This window comes from Propithecus coquereli, unplaced genomic scaffold (genome assembly GCF_000956105.1).
Source record: "Propithecus coquereli isolate 6110/MARCELLA unplaced genomic scaffold, Pcoq_1.0 Scaffold370, whole genome shotgun sequence".
NCBI classification, from domain to species: domain Eukaryota; kingdom Metazoa; phylum Chordata; class Mammalia; order Primates; family Indriidae; genus Propithecus; species Propithecus coquereli.
Window position 1 is genome coordinate 2,681,229 of NW_012149397.1, and position 25,914 is coordinate 2,707,142.

Consider the following 25,914-nt stretch of genomic DNA (forward strand, 5'->3'; position numbering starts at 1 on the left):
CAGAGAATAGCACCTTCCCTGCTCTTAAGTGTCCCTAAATGCCAGTGAGATCACAGCCAATATTCTCTTGGAAAGGAAAAGCTGTATGGATCTCAAGAGGGTGTCACCTGGACGTACATGTCTGTCTGTATACTATGTCTGTTGGGGCCCAGAAGCACCTCATGGAGCCTTATCTGCAGTTCCCCTGACATGTCTACATTAGGGCTAATGGCTTTTTAAAGCTAGAAGCTTTTTAAAAAAGTCTTGAGAAATATGCTTAATGTAATAGCTTCGGTCATTAGAAGAAAACAAAAGCATGGCTTCTTTCTCTAGGTACATCTGGAGTCAGCATTTATACTTCAATAATGTTAGTATTCTTTACTCAGATGGATAAATATTTTATTAGTCTATATGGGATGAGTGATTTTTGAAATTTAAATTTATACATGCTCCTTCACTTGAGAGTCTCATATTTTTTCAAATCAGGTATTTCTTGAATGACTCTGACTGCACTTTCAATGGCCAGCTGCCATGCATTATTAAACTCCCTTTTTTTTTCTTCAGAATCTTCCAGTAGACGTCTAGAGTTTAGCTAGAAGTCTTGGCTATGATACAAACAGTGATGGAAAACACATGAGCAGTAACAAGTTTTAATCTTGCTCCTCAGTACTAACATGGACTAATCTGTGGAAGCAGTTTATTCCAGTATCACCCAGGGTGCAGCTACACCAGGGGCTGTATTGAAGGGTGTTTTTTTCTTTTAAATGTAATACCTCCTCATCTTTTCTTCTTAAACAGTGCCTGAGAACATTTACACTATAGATAAGTAGTACATGGTGGATAAATTCTACTTTCAAGAGGACTACTCTCTTCTGACAGGTATGTTTCATGTACCACTGTATAAATTACTTTATAGTCAATACTAAGGAGACATTAATACTACTAATAAATGCTTGTAAATAATATGATTAAGTTCAAAGCCTATCTCTGTTATTTCTTAAAACTCAACATTAAAATATAAACCTAATTATGTACCTAAAATTATTGTAGTTTTATGTCTTATGTATAATGAATTTATTTTAAATATAATTATGCGACTTTTTTTAACAGCTATGTGAAAACCTGTCATTATACTTTACATAAATGCTAACATGATTGATTTTAAAAATTATTTAAGTAAGCATCTTATATGTTCTTTTAGAAAAATGACATTACTTTAATAATTAATGATAATGAAGTTTGGGGATATCACAGATATATTACATGGAACAGTAAATATTTCCTTCAATATGTAAAAGTATGATATTTTCTAATGTGTTTTTAAAATTTGTGAATGATTCAAATGTCATTTTTACTTATACATCGGAATAACCATATTTTTTCTTGATAAATGCCTTCCCTATTCTTATGTAAAGAAATGGCACTGAACAGTTAAAATGGAAATCCATACAATTTCAAGAAAGAATATTTACCAGCAATAGTTTAACCAGTTTTATATTCAATATCAAAGATTAGAAGCTTCTTTTCATAGTATTCTTATAGTCAGAATTCAAAACACTCAAAGATTTCCTTTGTACCCTCCCAAACTAAATTTTTGATTAAGTCTTAGATTAAAAAAATTAAACAATGTATTCGATACTCTACTCCCTAGTAATCTAAATAGAGTATAGCATCCTTTCATGTTAATCTATTCAGAGGTGTGGCAGCCAAGAAACAGTGGCCACATGGTATAGGGACTGAGTCATAAAGAACCTGAGGGGATTATATTTCTCTAAAAATAAAGTGGTTTTTTTCATCCCACCGAGATTCATTGAGTTGTTTAAAAAAAAAAAAAAAAAAGAAAGAGAAAGAAAGATAGATCACAAGCCCACACACAAAAGTATCCTGATGTTTTTAGTTTGTTTTTGGCCTTAAGCAATATAGTGTAGTAGTGGAAAGGAGAGGATATGCAGTCTTGTGTTACAACTAATTACTATATTAAAAACGAATATTCTGATACTTGATCTGAGGTTTGAAACAAAATACATTAACTTTACAAGCACAAGTCTTGAGGCACTGTAGGAAACATCAGAAAAAAATTGAGAAAGAAGAGTTTTTGGTTTTTTTTTTAAAGACAATAGCTAGGTTGCTAGACATATGGAAAAACTGATGAAAGGTAAAATTAGTATAAAAAGAAGAGCAGCCAGAAGTTCTTTAATCAGAATGCTATTTATACTTCTAAGGTGAAATTAATTATTTCTTTAAGAAAAGTGTTGCCTTTAAAAGTATTCATGAACAAATGGTACTGTAAGTTTCCAAATGCATGCTTGAACTTTTTTGTTGACTTACAAGGCTGTGCCTTGATTATACCTGAACTTAGTTTGGATTCCTTCTGTGAGATATGTGCAGCATGTTATACCATATTTATATACTTAAATCTATTACTGGTATCGGTGAACTGATAGGCATATTTAAGCCAAAGGGAAAAGTTGCCAACCAGACCTTTAAACGTGAAATTTAAAAGCACAGTGACTTATTTACCTAATAATAGTGTCTGAGAGGAAATACCATTTCACTTAGACAAACTTTCCAATCTAAGTTTGTGGACCAGTTAAGCGGAAAAAATGAAGCTTATATACTGCTTAGCTATATTTCCAGTCCTGCTATGAACTCTTTTGAGAACTCGGCCAAACCTTCTCACCTACTCTTTTACAGGGGAAATTCTGTTTATTGTCTAGAAGTAACTATGAGATTAAAGTTCATTTAGAGAAGGACGTGAAGTTTGGCGGAAAGCACAATTAACAGGAGTGAGGAGGCCCTCAAATCTACCACCTCCAGTGAGCTCTGGATGCCCCATGTCTCAGCTTCCCCCTCTGTAAAAAGAAGGTCCTGGGGGGAAAGTCCCCCAAGGTCTCTCTTAGTTCTAAACTGCTGTGATTTATTAGTAACAGCAGTAGCACTGGGATAACACTCCAAATATTATTAAGAGAAGCTTGAAACCAAAATCCAAAGCTTTCCATGTAGAAAACACTGGCAAAGTGGTCTAAATCAGGGAAATACTGAGTTTTCCTGAGAACAAGATATAAATATTTTTAAAGGTTTCAAAAATAGCACAATCTAAATGCTGCCAAAACTAATAAAATGGAGCTTGAACCGTACTAATAAACTCAAATAACTAAAAGTCACATCATTTTAAATGAAAAATAATAATCTCTATCTTCCTTCTGAATAATAGGAAAAAATACTCTTATACAGTGTTCCTTCCTAGGCATTCCAATAATTTTCTATTGGTGAACAGTTGCACAGCTGGAATAGGGAGAGGTTTAGGACCTATAATCAGTTGCACTTATCAAGGTTGTGGAAGAGAACCAGCAACAGCAGATGAAGAGCATAAATGAATTCCTCATGGAATCAAGGTTGGCCTGACTCTTATCTTTGCAAGCAACTAGATAAGAGAACATAAAAAGATTAAATTAATTGTATATGGCTAACAGAAGATAGAACTAGCACAGAGAAATGAATTTGCAGGAAGGCCTTTTTGGTTTCAATATAGACTTTTCTAACAATCATAGATGAACAACAATGGAAGATGATGCCTGGAAGTGGTATGCTTCCTATGAGTCCTCTCACTGGAGCTATTCAAGCAGAGTGGATATGCTCCCTGGTCCCAAATGTTCTGGAATCTCCACCACTAGGAGTAACTTTCAACTAGATAACATTCCTGCTTCCAGAGGTCTCCATTTCTCGCCAGGAAAGAGCCCAACTACTTTATACAGGTGGCTGCCTCTATGCTCAGCAACTAGAATGCTTCTAACTATTACAGATAATGCTATTGCCTAACACTAGCACGTGGAAGTCTCGATTTCATATTTTCATTTTACCTCGGTTTTGATTAAAGGCAGGGAGGGTCTCAGAGACAATCTAAGAAAGAAGAGAGAGAAAAGGAGGGGCCCTGGTTGATGCATCTCCTGGTACCACAGGTGGGCAGGTCAGCACCCCTGAGGTGAGGATGTGGAAAAGAAGCAAGCCCACCACCCTTCTCCTTCCCCCCTTCTCTGCCCTGTGTGCCTTCTCCTTATCCTCTCAGCTCCCAATTTCTGCTCCTCACACCTGATCCTGTTCCATCTCCCAAACCTTGACTGAACATGGGTAGCGGTGGAGGGGATGGGGTGGGTGTGGGGTTCTTCTGATTGTGACATTAGACTGAAGGAATCTGGTTAACCGGCATGTGGTGTGCAAAGGAGCTGAAGCCAGTCCTCAATCTTGCTGCCAGGCCACAAGGAACACCAAGATGTGTTCTTGGCACCCTACTTTGGATCTCTAACACATTCCTGATGTTTTACATAATTTTTTAAGTTCCATAGTTTTCTTAGGTCTGTATTTCAGGTATATTAAGTGTTAATTTTCTGTCTAGACTGGGAACCTAAAGCCCATATTAACTCAAAGTTTCTATGAGAAAAGACAAACTAAAACAACCAACTTTAAAAATGACTTCATCAAAATCTTCATTTCCTACAGACCAGAGTAAATGGGGTTAAGCCTCAAGAAACTGTGAACCCCAAAACAATTTCCCAGGTAGGTGTTTTGTTTGACTTTTGGGTGAAGATAGATTGGAACCGTGTGTATGGGAAATCTTTAATTCTACCCACTGTGATATCACTTTAATACTACAGAAGTGGTAGGAAAAGAAAAGTATGCATAGGACCAAAGCAAAGAAAATTCTATTGGTATGCTGATATTTAAAATATTTTTAAAGCAGCCTAATTAAAAAAAACTATGCATGACAAGAAAAAAAATGCTTCCCTCATAATCCCACTATTCCTCTTACTAAGTTTGTAGATTCAATTTTAATCTTTTTTTCATATGCATGTATGTTTTTATAGATGTCTTTAGTTCTACTAGTCTCAAACAGTAAACTGAAGGTTATGAGTAGACAGACATACGGTAAAGAATTTTATTTTCAAAGCCTTGGGGACCACACATCTAGTGTTAAAGCCTCACACTGTCATCCCTATTCCATAAGTCACAGTATATACAGTTGATGTCTATTTACTGTTCTATTTATCAATCTCGGCATTTTATTTTTCAGTTTTTCTGTTAATGCACCTGACATTGAAGTGTTAACTTTAATAATAATCCCATATTTACCTGATAGTAGTTGATTAGGAGTTGTGGTTTTTTTGTTTTTTGAGTAGGCAAGTGTGGGAGAAAAGAGGATGGGGAGGGAGATGTGCTTGACTCCAACTGATTCAGCATCTTGACACTTGAAACCATGCCTAGGGTACAGTGGGTGCTTGGTAAATGTCTACTGAATAGTTCCAGGAACCTCAAAGAAAGCCAGAGACAGGATCTCAGATGATAGTGTAATTCTATAGCTTTTCATTGCCAAGGTCAGACAAGGTCAAGAGCAGCAGTGCACCTAGAAGACAGAGCTGTAACATAAGAACATTAAAGAATAAACTGGAATCAGGGACCAGCTTTGACTTAGCTAAGAACCAAGAGCTGAATTTCCTAGGGAATGAGTATTTTGGAGGTGGAGGCAAAGCTGGGAACTAAGCATCAAGGAGCCAGGAACCACACAGAAGGCTGAGGTCAAAAAACATAATGGGTCAAAGTTAGACAGGCAGCCAAGAAACAGTGTGCCAGGGACAACGTGATGTTGAAAACGAAGCCCTGGCGATCTTCACCAGGACCCCATGCCAGGATTCCTGGGATGACCAGAATATGAAATATCAACCTGCCTGCCAGCGGGGATGCCCTGTGGCTGCTACGGCACAGTAGTCAGCCTCAGCTGTGATTTTCACCCAGGGCTGTCCAACAGAAGCCACTGGGCCTTTTGTTGCCAGCACAATCTCTCACTGTATGCTGCACAAATCTGACTATACAATCACTCTATTCTCTGCCTTCTGAATCTGAGCTGTATGGGTACACTTTTTTGTACAGATGTACATAGGACAGCAGTTTGTAGACTGTTCAGATAGGAAGAGATGACAGAGTGCCTGTGAAGGCACTAGATTTCTGAATAAAAGAACTGAGTTCCCCCTGCATGGGTTGTAGCAAAGGTGGCACAGAACAGGGAATTGGGACTCGTGAGTCCCAGTGGCTCCATTTATATTTGATAGGGGATGTTGGAGAAGTCACTTAAGCTCTTTGTACCTCATCTACTCTTATTTAATGTGAGGGATGAGTCTAGAATAAGCTTGAGTTGACATTTCCATAAAGTAGTGTAGAGATGGGGGGCTAGGGCCGGTTTTGAAATTCAGAATAGGATTATTAAAATGTAAAAAGCTTTTGACATTCTCAGATCTGTTCTGTAATCTCCTTCCTAGCATAATTGAGTGTGGATTATCACAGGAATCCCACACATTACCTGACCAGTCCTATCCAGCTACCTGTGGGCAAATGTTCATGTCACCATTTAGATTTTTGGAGCATATAAGAAATTAAATAATGTAATTATCAGGTTAATAACAAATGGCAGTAGGACATTCTAACCCTCCTCATGATTAAAAAGGACATTATATATATAAATGATATTTTAATTAAGTTAATGAATTTATTTGTGATTTCTAAGTACAGGAAAAAGCAAGCCCATGGAGAGATATTAAAGCTGATTCTGGATTCTGGGAAATTGTAACCAGCTGGGATTTGGGGTGGGTGGGGTAAGGTCTTCTTGTGGCTAGACCAACCCTGACTGACTCTGGAAGTCTTTTGCAGCTCAATGGCTGCCTGAAAGTCAGGCAATGGCAGGCTTGGTGGGCTATCAGGTGACTGTGGCTGAGGGATGTTTTGTGCAGCCCTCTGTTGTGGCGGGGAGTGGATGCCCTCCTGCCAGGACTTGGGCTCACCAACGGGCATCTCTAATGATACATCTGTTTTGGATGATTTCATAATGTTTTTAATTTTTGAAATTTTCTAAGAATGTACAAATTTTTCAGAGCTAATAGTTATGAAACTCTGATACGTAAATACTACTGAAGGAATACTAGCCATCAGGTGGCAACGCATCTGTGCTCCGGAGGTTCTGATTCGTACATTCTAGCTTTGTGTGAGTTTTAAAAAATACAACTGAACACAACCCGGCCTCACCAAAAACAAACAAACAAATGGAACTCAATGGAAAGATGAATAAGAAAGTCTGGATATCAGATGGTTTGGATCAGGTATTAGACAATGGAACAGATTAGAAGAAAAAAAGATCCCAATGACATTGTGGAAAAAGTGACCAACTATGAGAGTCAGGTTGGGGAGGGTAAAGAGAAATCAGTTAGGGAAAACTTCCAGATGTTGTCTAAGGGGACGCTGAGGACATTCCTTTCAAAGGAACAATGATATTAAGGCAATGGAAAGATTCTGGGAATAGAGAGCCAGACTTGATGATCTGTTTTTGTTTGTTTGTTTTTGAGACAGTGTCTTGATCTGTCACCATAGGCAGAGTGCAGTGGCATCACCATAGCTCACAGCAACCTCAAACTCCTGGGCTCAAGTGACCTTCTTGCCTCAGGCTTCCAGGCAGCTGGGACTACAGGCGCACGCCACCATGCCCGTCCAATTTTTCTATTTTTAGTAGAGACTGGGTCTCGCTCTTGCTCAGGCTGGTCTCCAACTCCTGACCTCAAGCAATCCTCCTCCCTTGGCCCCCTAGAGTGCTAGGATTACATGCATGAGCCACTTCACCTGGCTGATAATCTGTTTTTCTTTTAAAAAACATTTATTAGTTTTCTAATTATAATAGTAATACTTATTGCTCATTATAAAAATTACAGAAGAAAAAAGAAAAAAAAGAAGACACAGTCATCTATGGTTCTACCACCCAGAGTTTATCATCAGTCAGGTATATTCCTGCTGTATTTTGTTGTTTTGTGAGTGTAAGCGTACTATGTATGGATATTTTATATTTGTGTTTTTTATTTCACAAAATAATATATTTTTAAATGGTTTTGGAAACATTTTGTGGATTCCAAAATATTTCATGAAATAAATATACCCTATTTTACTGCTCTCCTTTAACCATTAGAATTATCTTGCATATTTTTGCTATTATAAATAATTCTATGATGAGCATCTTTCTATAATTTAGAAGTATTTCCCAAGACTAGATTCCAAAAAGTAGTATTATGGGATGAAAAAGAGATATTTTTAAAGTTCCTAATGCATACTGCTGAACTGGTTTCCAAAGAGTTTTTATAAATATATTCTCAATTTGCTAGCAATGGTTAAGAATGCCATCTCGCTGTATGTTTTCCAGCACTGAGAAATATATAGATGTAGGAATTATATCTGTTTAAATTAATAGTCAATGTCTATTTAGTTCTAGATTGGTCCTCTACACTAAGACAATATGAAGGAATATATGCTTCTACTGTTCCTGGCTTTGTGCTCTGCCAAACCCTTCTTTAACCCTTCACATATAACATTGAAGAATATGATGCTGAAGGATATGGAAGACACAGACGACAATGATGACGATGACGATGACAACTCTCTTTTTCCAACAAGAGAGCCACGGAGTCCCTTTTTCCCATTTGATCTGTTTCCAACCTGTCCATTTGGATGTCAGTGCTACTCACGAGTTGTACATTGTTCTGATCTGGGTAAGAACATAAATCAACTTCGTTTTGAAGAATAATGCAATTCTAACAAAATTAAAAGGATGGGAAAAGTCCTTACCAACATTTCAAAAATCATCTCATTGATTATAAAATATTTTTTCATTTAAATTTTTAGGGGGTAAGTATAGCAAACCCCAAAGTATGTACAAACTTATTTTAAAAGTTCAGAAAGTGGGCTGGGCGTGGTAGCTCACGCCTGTAATCCTAGCACTCTGGGAGGCCGAGGCGGGAGGATTGTTTGAGCTCAGGAGTTCGAGACCAGCCTGAGCAAGAGTTAGACCCGGTCTCTTCTAAAAAAAAATAGGAAGAAATTAGCTGGACAGCTAAAAATATATATAGAAAAAAAATTAGCCAGGCATGGTGGCGCATGCCTGTAATCCCAGCTACTTGGGAGGCCGAGGTAGAAGGATTGCTTCAGCCCAGGAATTTGAGGTTGCTGTGAGGTAGGCTGATACCACAGCACTCTAGCCGGGGCAATAGAGTAAGACTCTGTCTCAAAAAAAAAAAAAAAAAAAAAAAGTTCAGAAAGTCAGAATCATAGTGGAAATTTTATACATAGAACACTTCCTTCTCTTCCCCAATTAAATCAAAGCACTTCATTTTAATTACCTTCAAAGAGAATGGACATCACTGCAGTTTCATCTCAGTGTGTTAGCAGGGGGAGACTGTACTTTTCAGTAAAATTCTATGATAACAAAATAAGTTGTGTGTCCAGAACAATGGGTTACAGAGAGTTTGTGAAAACTCTAATCTAGACACTTCAAAGATAATGCTCTATTTGTTTTGAATGATTTGGGTTTAGAACTGCCTAGAAAAGAAGTGGCTGAACTGAGTATCTTTAAAATTTATAATTCTCTGCTGAGTATTTTATTTCTTTAGTACTTCTAATGAAGGAGTACTCAAGAGCACTCATGCTCTGTTCAAGGAGGGAATGTGATAGGAATATATCAAGAGTTGTCCTCAGCTATTTCCAAAAGAAGGAACAGTTGAGACTTGCCCCACTATGGAGGCCAGAGTCTGGCATACAACTCCTATTCTGGGGCTGATGGCCCATCAGGGCCACTTCATGATTCCATATGAGGACAAGGTGTCTCTAAAAGCTTTAGACTTGTTTCCTCCTGCCACAGCATTCACAGCAAGAGTCAAAGCTTATTATAATTCACTCTAGAGACTTTAACAAAGTGTCATTATATGACAAAAAGAGACATAACAAAAAGCATTCAGAAAATGGGGAGACTAATATGAGCTAGAGTTACTGGGAAGGCCTAATAGAATAAATAGGCTAGGAAAAAAAATGGGTCTGAAGCTTTACCTTTGGCATTCTCATGAGAAAAAGATAACAAGCTGCATGTTATCACTTGAGAAAACCAGTTTGGAAGCACATGCAGAATGACTGTGGAAAAAGCAGCAAAAATCAGAAATGCAGAAGCAGAGCCAGATCCTGAGTATAAAAAGAGATTAGCTCCTTAAGTAATGTACTATCATCACTAAGGTGCATGCCAGACAAGCAAAAACACTACCTACCATCAGTTTGCAGAGTGGGTGCATAGCAAAGCACTTTGTAAATCAAAACTCAGGATAAAAATATATGTATCTGCTTTGACCCCACTGGATGTAAACTGGATTAATTCTGGGTAAGATGGTGAGTAGGAGATGTTTATCTTTAATCATCCCCACGTGCTGGCCTCCACGTTTGCTGCTCCATAGCAGATATCTGCTTCCAAAATGAAGACCTTGGATGAAATATTGCAAAAATCTGCTCCAGCATACACTTGTCACCAAAGACCCGAGAAACCCAAGCTACCTCATGGCAGACAGCTATTGTTCGCATTGCACAGTCTCCTGAACATTAGCTTTGAAAAAACTCTAGTAAACAAAATCTACCCAAGGATATCTTTGACAGACATGCTGTCAGCAGTTGCACACAGCCCACCTCCCCATAACATGACTATAAAAAGGTCTTGTCACTCTTCCTCCCTTAGGAGATGAAACTCCTTTCAGTTTCAATTTCATCAGGGGCAGGGTGGGAGTAGGTTTGTCAAAATCTGTGTTACTAGGAGGATCCTTTCTGCAGAACCTCCAGCTTCCTACAAGACTTCCACTTCATTTTCTAAAACCAAAATAATCTCCTATGTTTATAAAGCTGGCAAAATTAATCTAATCTAACACACAAAACTTCTCCTCTAACTTGCTAACTCATCAAGTTACCCCCCTTTTCCTCTTGCTATATATGGTTAAATTTCTTAAAAGAGTTATCAATTTTAAAGTATGGAGGGGAAAAGTACATAGAACTGTAGAGTAGAATGTTGATATTCAAATATTTAGAAATTCAATCCCTCAATTTGTAGCCATTAGATATACTATTACTCTTCAGGGGTAAGGATGGTTCTATCAAAAGTGTAAATATCTGCAACTCACTTTAAAATGCATTAAAAAATGAATTGATGGATGGACAGTAAGTAGAGTATAGGATAATGCTGATAGTAGAAAGCAGATAGTGAGAATATAGGTTTTTACTGTAAAATTCTTTCAACTTTTTGAACATTTTCACAATAAAATGTTTGGAAAAAACAAGGAGGCCCCATGCTCATCAAGCAGAACTGTTGCATGGTATGTCCAATAATAAGCGGATGGTGGGCATATTCTACCTAAAGATTCAGGTTGGCCATCTAGGGAAAGTTAAGAAGGAAATACATCACATACAGCTTCTAATAATTTTCTGCTCATTTTTTCAATCCAAGAGGGGGGAAAAATGTTTGTCATTTAATTAGTATTACTAAATATCTACAAAAAGAGGAAGTATGCAGCTGAGACGACATAAAAGAAAAGTATTATAGTACCTGCAAAGAGGAATCATGACTAAAAATATAACTTCAAAGTATGGCACATGGCCGGGAAAGAGTCATTAGCCAAATCACTTCGCACTTGAACTAATGCTGTGGGTGATGAATTAAGTGAAGGTATATCTCACGCTTAGATGCTAATGAAGAGTTTAATATGAATAAGTACTTGTATATCAAAGAATTTACAATTAATCAGAGGAACTAATTAAAGGAATGGGTAGCAAAGTTTTTGATAATGTACCTGAAAATAATGTAATTTATCTATTTTCTAAGTACAACTCTCTACATCTTAAGCCTTCTTAAAATAGTCCAAACCCACATGCTCTAATTTAGTACTATTACAGCCTGAAAATTTGCAAAGAAGTTAATATCCCTCAGCTAAAAGTGCATCACCAGAAGCTGCGCATCAGCTGTTGGTCATGTCCTCACAGTCATAAGGGCAGCCCTAACTTACCTCCATTTATTTCACCTTGAAGCAGATTAGTGGTGACAGCTAAACACTGCTAGATAACTTGAAAAAAAATTAAGTTACCTGAACAGGTCCTGAGGCCTTCCCAAATAATGTTTTTATCATCTATTACAACTGTTAAGTCATCTGTTACTTAATAATAAACATGGATTTTTAAAAATGTACATTTCTACCAAATTAGTAATTTCATCTTTAGCATGATTCTCTACTTTATAACATGTTTGTTTCTTTCTCAGGTTTGACCTCAGTCCCAAGCAACATTCCATTTGATACTCGAATGGTTGACCTTCAAAACAATAAAATTAAGGAAATCAAAGAAAATGATTTTAAAGGACTCACTTCACTTTATGTAAGAATAAATGCTCATATTTTCAAATATTTAAGTGAAAATCTGTATCATTGCTAAAATGATTAATTATACTGTGTTAGTATAAATAAGTCTTACTTTTCTGTGTGTGAAGAATGACAAAAATCCCTGTATTCAGCATGGCTCTAGTCAATTAAAAATTATAGATTTAATTCAATCAATTATTTAATTCAACTGACATTTATTAAATACTAGGCAGGTAAATGTCAGTGGGCTAAGAGTTTAACGGTCATCTCCAGGTAAGGTATACTAAGAAGAGAAGGTAGAAAATACTTCTTTTAGAGCTATAAATACCATAGCCATACTAGCCCTTAGCTGCCATGCAGGCCTGGCTCTGGTCCTGTATCTGAGAGATGGGGGTCACCTTGCCTCCTTGTCACCCTGGAGTCAGTGCAATTGACCCTGTTAGCCGATCCCTGTCTCCCTGTCATCCTGGGATTGAGGACATGCATGCTCATCATGTTGGAGGCAGACTGAGGATGCTCAATCCTCACATTGTGTCTATATGGCAAGGAGTTATGCCCAGGGGAGCCTGGGTCGGCTTCCCTGCAAAACCCAGCTTTCACATTGCACTGCCAGGTAGCCAAGGCCTTGACTGTTCCTTTCTCTTTCAAACTGTGCAGACAGCTCAGATTTGGTAAGGCTCCATGCAAAAAATATATACATATATGTGTAACTGGAAGACATATATTTATTTTATAACCAAGGCCTCACTTAAATATTAAGACAATCAGAATAACATAATGGCCGGGCGCAGTGGCTCACGCCTGTAATCCTAGCACTCTGGGAGGCCGAGGCGGGTGGATCGCTCAAGGTCAGGAGTTCGAGACCAGCCTGAGCAAGAGCGAGACCCCGTCTCTACTAAAAATAGAAAGAAATTATCTGGACAACTAAAAATATATATATAGAAAAAATTAGCCGGGCATGGTGGCACATGCCTGTAGTCCCAGCTACTTGGGAGGCTGAGGCAGTAGGATCGCTTGAGCCCAGGAGTCTGAGGTTGCTGTGAGCTAGGCTGAAGCCACGGCACTCTACCCGGGCAACAGAGTAAGACTCTGTCTCAAAAAAAAAAAAAAAAAAAAAAAAGAATAACATAATGGATTCCGCCGACGAGCCACCCAGTCCACCTCACTGACTTCAGGCCACAGAAATTTTTGGAGAAAAACAAAGCCATTATTCTACCATCAGAAGTTGGAAATATAGCCTAAGAATGCTTCTACCACTTCTCCAACCCATATTCAGAGTAGATATCCACAAGAATAATAACTTAATGGCATATTTAATACTGGAGCCATAAAAAGTTTTTAATTTGTCATATCATCATTTTATACATTTTAGGAATATTCCAGAGACTAAGTCCACATGTGCTCCTGTTATTCATTGGGAAACAACAATCTAAAAGGTATCAGGAGCTTTTTTAGGTCTCTTTCATTTTCTTTTAGTCAACTGTTATATGGCATTATGTTTAAGGGTGAGTGTTCTGGAGTCAGGTAGACCTGAGCTCATATCATGGCTCTACCAGGTATATAACACTGGGAAAGTAGCCTCAACTTCCTTGGCTGTAAGAGGGGTATGACAGTGGCATGGAATTCATAGAGTGGTTATTAAGATTAAATGAGCAGGCCGGGCGTGGTGGCTCACGCCTGTAATCCTAGCACTCTGGGAAGCCGAGGCGGGCGGATTGTTTGAGCTCAGGAAGTTCGAGACCAGCCTGAGCAAGAGCGAGACCCTGTCTCTACCAAAAATAGAAAGAAATCAATTGAACAGCTAAAAATATATAGAAAAAATTAGCCGGGCATGGTGGCGCATGCCTGTAGTTCCAGCTACTTGGGAGGCTGAGGCAGGAGGATCGCTTGAGCCCAGGAGTCTGAGGTTGCTGTGAGCTAGGCTGACGCCACGGTACTCACTCTAGCCAGGGCAACAAAGTGAGACACTATCTCAAGAAAAAAAAAAAAAAAAAAGATTAAGTGAGCAAATACATGCAAGGTACACAGCAATAACAGGGAAGCCCCTAATTGTTTAACTAATATTGCCAGGCTAGTATTAGCAGACTGACCCAATATACTAATATAAAGCCCTTTTTAAAGTATATGCGTTATACCTGAATTGTGGGTATAATGTATACTTACAAAACATTTACATAACTATTATATCACTTTATATGGTCCCTTGATTCTGTTTGAAATCAAATTGTTTCTTAGATATTCTACAAATTCTCTATGTTACATTTTAGCTGCCTGTTTGGCATTTGGATTCTTACATAAAGGACGATACAGTCAGAGAATGGGCAAGGCCACCGAACGCAGTCTCAGACTTCCCAGCTTACTTCCAGCCATTATCACAAACGCATTACTCATGAATTATTATTATTATTTTTTTAAAGAAGTTTATTCCGAGCCAAATTTAAGGACCTGGAACTATGCCAAAGAATTCTTGAGCAAGTAGACTCCTTGGCATGAATTATTGTCCTGCTTCTGAAAGGTTATGCTTTTCTCATCTTTTGTCCTTAGATTGTTAGTGATGAACTGGGGGTTCTGTGACAGCCAAGCCAGCACTGAGAATACAGTTCAACTGGATCTGCCAGCTCACCAGGCTGGGGCAGCCCACAGTACTGGGCAGCACTTAATAATGCTGCATAAAAACTCTTAAGCTGTTCTGTGTTACTTATCCTTCCTTTTATGCAGCTCTAACAACTGCATATTTTAACCAGAAAAAAAAAAGCCCAAGAAAACAAAATCCCTATGCACTATATTTGGATCTTACTAAGGTACATGTTCACTTTGGGGCAGGGCTGCTCTGACCCTTACTTGTTGGGTGACCTTAGGCAAGTGACTTTTCTTCACTGCGCCCATTTCCTCATCACTAAAAGGAGAGTAATAATTTCTGTGCGATGTACCTCAAGAAGTCAAGTGAGGATTCACAAACCATCTTTGTGATCCACAAAGTTGTTAAATATCCCCCACCTCATTTTTCAGTGTAACCAAAAGAGAACACACTTTTAGTTGCCATCATACACTCAGAAAGGAATATATTTTACCAGTTGGTAACAAAATGTAGTTTCACCTCTTCTCCCAGGCTTGACCTTTCTCAGGTAAAACTTTTAACAGAAGTGACATGTATGGAAGGAGAGTAAGAAAAGGGAGACACAAAGGGCTGAGAGTGAAACGAGTAAACATGAGGATAAAGGGAGTTTACTGAGTGGGCAAAGAATGTATATTTCTGCCATGGAAAAACAACAATATGAATAATACCAGTAAGACATATTAAACCAGTGTGGAAGCAATGGGAGGTTACTGTAAAATGAGGCTGGGGACAAAATTCATATAAAGAATGAGTCTAGAGCTGCTTCTTGAGAGGGTTAGATGATCTGGATTCATAGAGAGGGACAAAAATGTCCTGAAGATGCTTAGTGACCTGCCATCAATTCTGGTAAACATTGAAAATTCTGCAGTCTGGCAATGAGAAAAGAACTGAGCTATGTCCATTTTACAGGCCTCTAGTCTGGGAGAAATACTAAACATTGGTAAACATGAAAAAAGTGAAAATTTTAAAGTAGACAACATCATGTAAAAATATATTTGGTGTGCACTAAACATAATTTTGTAGAGCAAACAGATTTTAAGATAAAGATAATATTGTTAGTGAAGGGAAACAGGAGGTTGGGTAGAGGTTGAAGCCTCAACCATGTGAATGTATTACCTATTCAAAGATACAATAAAAAAAGATAAGCTTGTATCTAAACCAAAAGCACAACATCAAACATTAAAGCTGTTCACTGGCTGGGCTTGGTGGCTTATGCTTGTAATCCTAGCACTTCGGGAAGCTGAGGCATGAGGATTGCTTGAGCCCAGCAGTTCAAGACCAGCCTGAGCAAGAGCAAGACCCAGTCCCTACAAAATATAGAAAAATTAGTCAGGCATGGTAGTGAGTGCCTGTAGTCCCAGCTACTTGGGAGGCTGAGGCAGGAGGATCGCTTGAGCCCAGAAGTTTGAGGGTGCAGTGAGCTGTGATGACACCACTGCACTCTAGCCCAGACAACAGAGTGAGATTCTGCCTCAAACCACCACCACCACCAACAGCAACAATGACAACAACAGCTTTTCACTCTTCTAACTCAGTAGTAATTATTTAAAAAGCTTCAATTGGGTTGGGAAATTTTTTATGTGGTTGATCTAGTACACCAACAACATAAATTATATTGATTTTCATGACTGAGTAATCATTGTGGAATATCAGTAAATCAAATCCACTTCCTAATATTGTATAATTTTCTATGCTTTATCCAGGCTCTGATTCTGAACAACAACAAGCTAACAAAGATTCACCCAAAAACCTTTCTAACCACAAAGAAGTTACGAAGGCTATATTTGTCCCATAATCAACTAAGTGAAATACCACTTAATCTTCCCAAATCATTAGCAGAACTCAGAATTCATGATAATAAAGTCAAGAAAATACAAAAGGACACATTCAAAGGAATGAATGCATTGCATGTTTTGGGTAAGTTTTTTAAATGAATCAGACATCTTAAAATTATAATTGACAAGCAGACATAGAACACTTTATCAACATTATTAACTTTTAAGAATGATAGTTTCCAAAATTCATTTTTTAATCTATTTAATAATCTTTACCTACACAAGCCATTTATAAACCATTTAAAATGCCAAACAAAATTTACAGTACTTAAAGAAAATATGGCTTTTGTAATACTTTCTCTCCCTCTCAAGACTCTCCTTTGAACCACCTAGTATGGCTTCTGTTTTCTGACTAGACTCTAATTAATAAATCTATGTTATTCTTACTTAATTTAAATGTAGTATTTTTAATGTATTATATAAACTACTCAAATATAATGTACAAAATTAATTCAGATATTATTTGGAATGGACATTTACTTTTCTAATTCACATAATAAAGTTTAGAAACAAAATGTACATGAGAAAATACAAACTTTTGAATTATATGAAGGATAATCTTTTTTTCTGATGCAATATTACTACAACAAAACTTTTATCATGTTCATAATCGGAGGAGTATGATAATGTCACTGATTTAGTAATTCAAAGCAAAACAGTGAATTCATTATATATTCCAGTTTACATAATACAAAGCAGTATTTTTCTGAGGCTGACAGAAGGAAAAATAGATAGAAACAGATATATTGAGTGAAAATGAGTCTGAAAGACGACGTTTACACTTCTTGAATATTCTTGAGATGTGTCTCTCTGCATGGTGAATTTCCTTCGTATACAACCTGTGTGTACTAACTCATGTCATATTCCCCACAGAAATGAGTGCAAACCCTCTTGATAATGATGGGATAGAGCCAGGGGCATTTGAAGGGGTGACAGTGTTCCATATCAGAATTGCAGAAGCAAAACTGACCTCAGTTCCTAAAGGTTTGTATTTACTTTATTAAAGTCAGAGTATTTTTTAAACTGTCATCTTTCAATGACCATTAAATGTAATATTGTAAACTGTACAGTATACAATGTGCAGTATACACTGCAACTAGAAATCCCTGTACTAGTATATCTGGTCAGTATAGTATGAAATTCAGCATTTACTTACACACACAGAAAGTACCATGTGTAGTGCTTTTTTTTCTAACAGAATTAAACCATAATCTTTTTTCCCCCAGAAAGAATAAACACTAAGAAGCAATGAACTTTTTATTTTCCTTCTCTTTCCTGACATTAACTAATCTATACCTGTCATTTTGTGAAGTACCTGTTATAGAGAATTCTGTAGAGAAGAAAGCAGAAAAAGATGGATGGGGCCAGAGACCCTGTCCCCAGCCATACAGCCATAGTTGGAGGCAGAGCCTGTGAGGCCAGACTGGGCAGCCTCTGACTCTAGCAGGAAAGGAAGTTCCACTCTGGTCAAGGCACTCTGAACCCAGCTTCCTTCCAGGGATGCTATGAAGATCAATGCACCAATACACAGAAAGGTTTGAAGACAGTGTCTTCAAATGAAGTGACTTCATACGAAGTGCCCTCTCATGACATAATCATTACCAGGATAAGCATTAAGCTTTTTATCATGGTTTCACGTAATCTGAGGCTGGGAACTCAAAGTAAAATGTTCTTTAAGTTTGCTAGAGGACCCGTTTTCTAACCAGTTACTTCTCAGCTTCTTCTCTGATGATTAGCTAGGTAGGACTGCCTTTCTTGGAATTCGTGCTCAAAGTCTTGCTTTGTCCCTGACAAAGGAGGCACAAAGTCTCTCTGTGCTTTGACGGCTAACTGGGTCAGAAATAACCCCTATGATTAACAACATATTTTCCCTTTCAAACAGCTCTTTCAGTATCTACCAGTAAAAGCAGCAACTTCATCATAACCCCCCTCTCTACTACTCATCTGATCCAGAAGATTAACAAAACAAATATAAACAGATAATTTAAAAGACAAATCAAATCTATTATTATTAATCAAGTGGTGACTTTTCATTTAGGTGAAAGATCATCCAAGGTAAAACTGGGCAGACAATTTTGCTATCCAGGAAAAAAAATTAGTTTAATTCAGAACTACACAAATAAAAAACCACCTTGATTTAGCTTCGAAGGAGGTGGCTGTTTTTCTACAAGAAACCTATTTACCTTACCATTTTCAAAAAATACAAACTTTACCCAATAAATTAAACACATAAAATCCCTTTCATATTGTAGAAGATGACATCCAGTAAAGGGGAGTCAGGACAAGGAAAGGAAAGAAGGCAGAGGGAGGAGAGGAGGTGAGACCTAAAGGACAGGAGGAGGGAACTGCCGGCCCAGGCTGCCTCTCCCACAGCATGGCCACTCTTCATATTGGCACTAGCAGTCTTTCTCATACTGCAAAACATCCTCATTGCAAAGCTCTTCGCATTTCAAAGTATGTCTTAAAAATGAATGTTTAACTTCTCATGAAGTTTTTGAGATTCTTCCAAAGCCTAAAGGAACATTATGTCTTTAGTAATATAAATCAGAATCAAATCTCTCAACTTGTATAATTACTCCTTCAAGATCTCTCTGACATTCAGAAGCCAGTTAAGTTTTTTGTTTTTACAATTTATTCACTGAAATATAAAGGCTGACTGCCTACATGTCATAATTCAGTTTTGCCCCTTGTGGCAGGATGAAATGATGCAGATGTCCTGAGTGTCCTTATCAGACCCAACAAGTTGACAGGAAGAGAGTAAGATAATGTCTTCCTTCCTATCCATCTGGGAAATTCTACTGCATAATGGTATTGTGTAAAGGAGAGGGGAGACCTGTTTGAAGACGGTGGGAATAGAAATACCTGTACAAAAGCGTGCTAACATTTGTTGGCAGTTACTGAGCTTCTGCCAAATTCAAGCCTCTGTTTATTTATCCTAGAGTCTGTATTTCACTCTTCTCTGATTACCCACCTTCCTCATGTCCTAAGGGACACAACACTTCCCCCTCAAGTTATACAAACCCTTTTCCAGAGATTTTTCTCTTCTCTTTCTACAACCTACTCTTGAATAGGCTGGCACACTGCCCATCTATTTTCTAGTGATTTTTGTATGTACAATGGATCTGCTCAATTAGAATGTAAGGCCTTAGAAGACAGACCTTTGTCTTACATACTGGAGAGACCATATAGTCACTCCATAAATATCATTACACTCAGTTACTCAGAATCCAAGAAATAAGAACCCTCTCAGTTTAGAATAATTATTTACTAGCTCTCTAGTTTATTTACATTTAAAATGCAAAGCAGATTCTGTTATCAAAATAAATTCAGCCATGAAGACTGTTGCTATTCACAAGGATGTTTCAATTACATTCATCGGTCTTCACCACTAATATAGGAAGGAAATGTTTCAGCAAGAGTTGAAAAAAAGAAAGCTTTTTCCCAGCTAGCTAACCAGAACCTTTTGGTTGACATATAATACTCCATATATAAGAGTAACAAAATGAAGTTTGACCGAATCTTCTGGTCAGTCCCTTTCATTCCAGCTTGAGATTATCTGAGGAGAGCTGGGGTCAGGATATGCCTATGCGAGAAGAGAAGGAATGAACATTCATTCACTCTCTGGGAGCCTGCCATGTGCCAGGGTACTTCAGGTGGGCTTCATAATTTATTTAAAAACTACTACTAATTGAAAGAATAAATATTGCAATGGATTGAACATACCAAACAAAGTCCACTTGTTCATAATGATGTTTAAAAAAACACCCTGAACCGGTCACTTCTGGGCATTGTACCAATTCATTACTTGACAGAATCAAGTTTTGCTGCCTTTTCTATAAAAGCCATTTTACAAAGTAACTAAATAATTGATGAGGGAAAATTCTGAAGAATTACAGCTAATAAATCCATAAAGAATGACAAAATCAGAAAGTCACCATTTTCCAATTCCTAATGAGATAATGGCTCTAGGTAGCAATCGTGGATGAATGGCAAGACCACCAGGTCAAAGGCTGATCTATCTATATCTAATTGTATATCTGGATCTGACTACCAGGCCATAAGAAATAAGGGCTTAGAGGATTTTGATAAAGCATATCATATGGAAGCTGTCAGCCAAATGCACAAAATGAATATCTCAAACAAATCAATATAGAAACAAATCAATAGAAGTGGGAGAAAAAAGGAGGAAGTATATTATACAAGAGAGATTTCAAGAGACATAAGAACCAAATGTATTCTGTAAACTTTATTTGGATCCTGACATGAAAAAATCAACTATAAAATATATTTGAGACAACTGGGTGAACTGAATATTAGATTAGAGCAAAGAATCACTGTTAATTTTGTTAGATGTGATCTTAACAGTGTGGTTATATTAAAAGATTATCTTATCAGTTAGAGACATCTAGTGAAGAATTTATAGGTGAAACAACATTCTATATGGGATTTGATTTCAAATACTACAGCAAAAAAAAAAAGTGACGAAGCAAATAAAAACAAATAAATAGGCCAATAAATAACGAGTAGAGTAAATGAAACAAGATTGGAAAAATGGAGATAATTGCTGAAGCTGGGCAACAGCATGGTGGTTCATAATAATACTTCCTATATTTTTGTGTATGGTTGAAAATTTTCCATAATAAACGGTTAATAAAAAACTCAGTACCAAAAAAATTAACTAAATCTGAAACTTGAAAAGTAAATAAATAGTCAATGAGGCTTGGTTTTATTTGATTTAACGTACATCTTTCTTTTCTTATTAGGTTTACCACCAACTTTACTGGAGCTTCATTTAGATTTTAATAAAATTTCGACTGTGGAACAAGAGGATTTTAAACGATACAAAGAACTGCAAAGGTAAAAGTACCCAAAATCTTAATTTAGAAGTGGCAGTCCACATGATTAAGATATTACTGAAACTTCTTGAACAATAAATATAGGTACCCTAGTCGAGATCATCACTGTTGCAACTGGAGAGTTTGAAGGGAAAACTAGAGAGAACCGCTATTATTATTGCCAATGCTAATAGGAGAGGCAAATAAAGTAGAAAGAAGAAAATGACATTTTTCAAATTTTCCTTTTGTTGAATTTAGGTTAAAGAATTTTCTGACAGTGGGGAGGAGAGGTTTGTTACATATGGAAATAGGTTATTAAATAAAGCCATGAAATACCTTTGAACATAAATAAAAATAGGACAAGCTTAAATTCTAACTAGGTTGTGACACTTTCAGCTAACTCTATTACACCTATCATCTGCATAAGAGTTGATGCATTTTATATCATTTTTAGGCTGGGCCTAGGAAACAACAGAATCACAGATATCGAAAATGGAAGTCTTGCTAACATCCCACGTGTGAGAGAAATACATTTGGAAAACAATAAACTCAAAAAAATCCCTTCAGGATTATCAGAGTTGAAATACCTTCAGGTAAAACATCTTGATTGTGTTTGGTAGATATTAGCCCTTTTCTATAGTTTTTATAAAACACTTTAATATGTCTCAAGCAAGACCAAGCAAGTGCAAGGGGTAATTCAAATACAATGACTCTCCAGGTTGCATGAGGTGTTTTATGAAGTAGAGCTTTAAGAGATTGGTTTCTATATAGATGTCACCTAAAAGCTCAGGATCCATTTCCATTTTCTGGTTTCTGCTTTTGAAATGGCTGAGACCACTATGGCAAAACTGCTGACACAGCTAATGTCAGATTTCTGGGGTGGGAGTAGCCACATGGAAGCAAGAATAGTCAGGACACTGAGCAGGAAAGTATGTCCTTTTACTCTGGAAACATTTCACAAGGCAGAGCAAGAAGGATTAGGCTCCAGGTATTTTCACTATTAGTGTGTCACTAGAGGTGTATATGATTTTTAAAATATTCCAGCCAGAATACAGTATATAACTAACCAAAGTCACTATTTAGAACATCGTGAGTTCACATTTTGTCATTTGTTGTTCTTCAATTATTAGAAACATTTTCCTACCAATCTGGCAACTCTTAGGCTGGAAGGGATCACAAATTCCTTGGAGAATCTGATAAAGCTTTAGATCCTCCGAGAACAGAAGTCCTCTTCTCCCAAGAAGCAAAAGACACTGAGAACAAACCTGGGCATTGAGCCACTGTGCTTCTTCTAGATTTCTTTCTGATCTATCTTTAAACAACTTTTGTTCACTGTCCTCCTTTGAGACACAAGCCATCATAATAAACGTGCTATATCAGAAGGAGCCAATCTCAAGGTAACAACTTTTGCTTTCACTTTTCCAAATGCTGCATTTGGATGTCTGTTTAGCCAGTGAGCACAACCTGAATCTGTCCTCTCTAAAGCTGTCCATCTCTGATCTTATTTCTGCTTACTTTGCTCCACAACTCTGATTCCAACTTCTAGTGTCTCTTAAATCTACCTATAGTCTTGCTAGTGTTTTTTTTATTGAACAGAATTATAGCACATACAGAGAAGAACACAAGTCATAAGTGTACAATTCAATGAATGTCCACATACTTTAACACAGTGATGTCCAGCACATGTTTTGATTCCCAGTGAGGTCAGTACTATGGTAAACTATACCTTGCACTGATATTGAGCAGCTGGGGGATTGAACACCAAATTTAAATATTTTAGCAATGCCTAGAGTTTTTGTGATTGGGCTCATATAAATCTTAGTAAGATGTAAAGGCAAAATCTAGAGGTAACAATAGGCAGAGAGGATATCTCAACTTTACCAGCAAAAGGCTCCTACTTTTCAATATGCCAAAATACTGTCAGTTGAGTAGATTTCCAGAAATTTCACTGTTGCCCAAAAAGGACAAAGATGGAATTAGGATTGTTAAAGGGAATGAAGGAAACTTCCTACATTCACCATCTTTCTAAATAATAATTTAATTTAAAAAGACATGTTCAGTCTATAAAATTGTTACTTGTCCACTAGTAAAAATGAAATTACGATTTCAACTATTGATGCTGTATTACAAATATGCATTTAAGATGTTGATATATCTTTTGACAAAACTTACAAAAATGCAGTTCTACACTTCTCTATCACAGAAAATGATAGCTAATAATTCTTCATATTCATATTGTAAGCCTAATTCTTAAAGCATTAAGTTTCATTCTTCTAATCATTTTTAATACATTTTAAATGCATTATTATAAATAACCATATACATGTATATAAATTTATATGTGTTTATGTGTATATATATGGAAATATATAGAGAAACAGAGAAGGAAAGTGACCGAACTGACCATAGTACGCTGTAGGCCTTGGCACAAGTCCTATGCCACTCCTCTCCCCTAACCCCACCCCAAAACACTTTTGTGTATCGTACATAAGCTTGAATTGTTATAATAGGTATTTAACATGCATAAGCCAGTACATCTGCTTTAAGTGATAATACATTCAAGCCAATGTAAAATAAACAGATGAATAAACCCACAAACAAATGCTGACTATAAACAGAATATTCTCCTTTTACATTTACTGGGTATTTTTAATCTGTTCTTTTTTCCTACCACAACAGATAATCTTCCTTCATTCTAACTCGATTACAAAAGTGGGAGTGAATGACTTCTGTCCAGTAGTGCCAAAGATGAAGAAATCTTTATACAGTGCAATAAGTTTATTCAACAACCCGGTGAAGTACTGGGAAATGCAACCTGCAGCATTTCGTTGTGTTTTGAGCAGAATGAGCGTTCAGCTTGCGAACTTCAGAAAGTAATAACTAACGTCCACTTAATATAAAATTCAAAAATTCTTACATTTGGAATACTTGAACTCTATTATTAACAGTGGTATTATTCACACAAGCAAAAACCTATTCCAACGTGGTAATAAGTCCACTGGCTTATTTTATGACAAAAAATTTCCACAGAATTTTGCCATTGATACATAAGGATTAAGAGAAACAAGCATCTATTGTTTCTTTTTGCATAAAAATTATTTTGCATAAATCTCATGCTTGAACATTCCTTTCTCAGTAACAAAAAAATAAGACATTCAGTATTTAACACTTTATCAAGCACATTTTAAAAAGAACTGTACTGTAAATGGAATGCTTGACTTAGCGAAATTTGTGCTCTTTCATTTGCTTTTAGAAAACAAAGTTGACAAGGACGGTTATATAAAGAGTACATTATACTATGCTTATTCTTTAATAACTTGGGTAGTACTGTAATATTTCTAATCATGTTGAAGTATGGACTGACATAATTATATTGAAGTTCTCATGTCTTAGAGCCTGTCTTTTATGTTTAAAACTAACTTCTGGCTGGGTGTGGTGGCTCATACCTATAATCCCAGCACTTTGGGAGGCCGAGGTGGGAGGATCACTTGAGCCTAGGAGTTTGAGACCAGCCTGGGCAATACAGTGAGACTCTATCTCTACAAAAAATTAAAAAAAAATAGCCGGGTGTGGTGGTGCACACCTGTAGTCCCAGCTACTCAGGAGGCTAAGGCAGGAGGATCACTTGAGCCTAGGAGCTCAAGGGTGCTGTGAGCTATGATCATGCTACTGCACTCCACCTTGGGCAACAGAGTAAGACCCTGTCTCAAAAAAATAAAATAAAATAAAAAATAAAATAAAATAACTTCTTAAAATAAAGCCTTCAGTAAGTGTTCATTCATTACCAACTCACATGCTATTCATAAGAGCTGGTTTTGGGCTATCGCATGTGCTTTTCTTTTTTAATTATTATTCTCTGATTACAAAACCTCTATAAAAACGTGTAGTGTTTATATAAAATCTGTAACTCACATTTTTTATTATCAGTTATTATAAGTTTTTAATAGCATGGCAATTGTTAGGTTATTAACACTGTCACCTCAACGCTAAGGAACATTTTCAAGATATCCCTTTGGAAGACCTTGCTTGGAAGAGCCTGGACATTATCAGTTCTACACCAAATTGCCTCCTCAAATATGTACAAACTGGGTAACTCTGAGAAATACACCTAGTATAACGGGATAGGCAGAGCATGAAATGAAACAGACAAAAACTGAAAGCTCTGTATAAAACAGTACTTTATGTATTTTTACTGGCATTCAACATAAGTAAAATCAGAAAATAAGAAAAATATCATTAAAAATATTGGCTTGAAATAAAATATTTGTGCTTTGATGTAATTTTTCTTCTCCCACCCAGGAACATAAACTATTCTTCAGAAAACTCTCAATATAACATTTTTAGAGCAGTATTAATGTAAATTCTTAACAACAATACTAAAATACATCATATAGTTCATATGCTATGAAAGA

At 36.8% G+C, this 25,914-nt stretch overlaps 2 protein-coding genes across 4 annotated transcripts in view; one reads left to right on the forward strand and one right to left on the reverse strand.

Annotated features, from left to right (window-relative positions):
• Window positions 1–25,914, reverse strand: part of CENPP (centromere protein P) — a 236,502-nt gene that overhangs the window by 90,313 nt on the left and 120,275 nt on the right. The window lies entirely within an intron of this gene.
• ASPN (asporin) lies at window positions 677–24,635 on the forward strand. 2 transcript variants are annotated; one of them, XM_012651828.1, is made up of 8 exons: window positions 677–858; window positions 8,270–8,552; window positions 12,119–12,231; window positions 16,536–16,749; window positions 17,541–17,651; window positions 21,431–21,524; window positions 21,957–22,095; window positions 24,182–24,503. In XM_012651828.1, the coding sequence occupies exons 2-8, from the start codon at window positions 8,300–8,302 to the stop codon at window positions 24,377–24,379; spliced, it is 1,122 nt and encodes a 373-aa protein (XP_012507282.1). In that variant the 5' UTR covers window positions 677–858; window positions 8,270–8,299; the 3' UTR covers window positions 24,380–24,503. The 2 variants fall into 2 exon arrangements, with proteins under 2 accessions (XP_012507282.1, XP_012507283.1); XM_012651829.1 differs by lacking the exons at window positions 21,431–21,524; window positions 21,957–22,095 and having other exon boundaries at window positions 781–858; window positions 24,182–24,635.

Bases quoted from the DNA above. Each gene is read 5' to 3' on its own strand.
- ASPN (XM_012651828.1), top strand. From the start codon at position 8,300: ATGAAGGAATATATGCTTCTACTGTTCCTGGCTTTGTGCTCTGCCAAA. The intron at 21,525-21,956 runs GTAAAAGTACCC...TATCATTTTTAG, and splicing joins CGATACAAAGAACTGCAAAG to GCTGGGCCTAGGAAACAACA. The intron at 22,096-24,181 runs GTAAAACATCTT...CTACCACAACAG, and splicing joins CAGAGTTGAAATACCTTCAG to ATAATCTTCCTTCATTCTAA.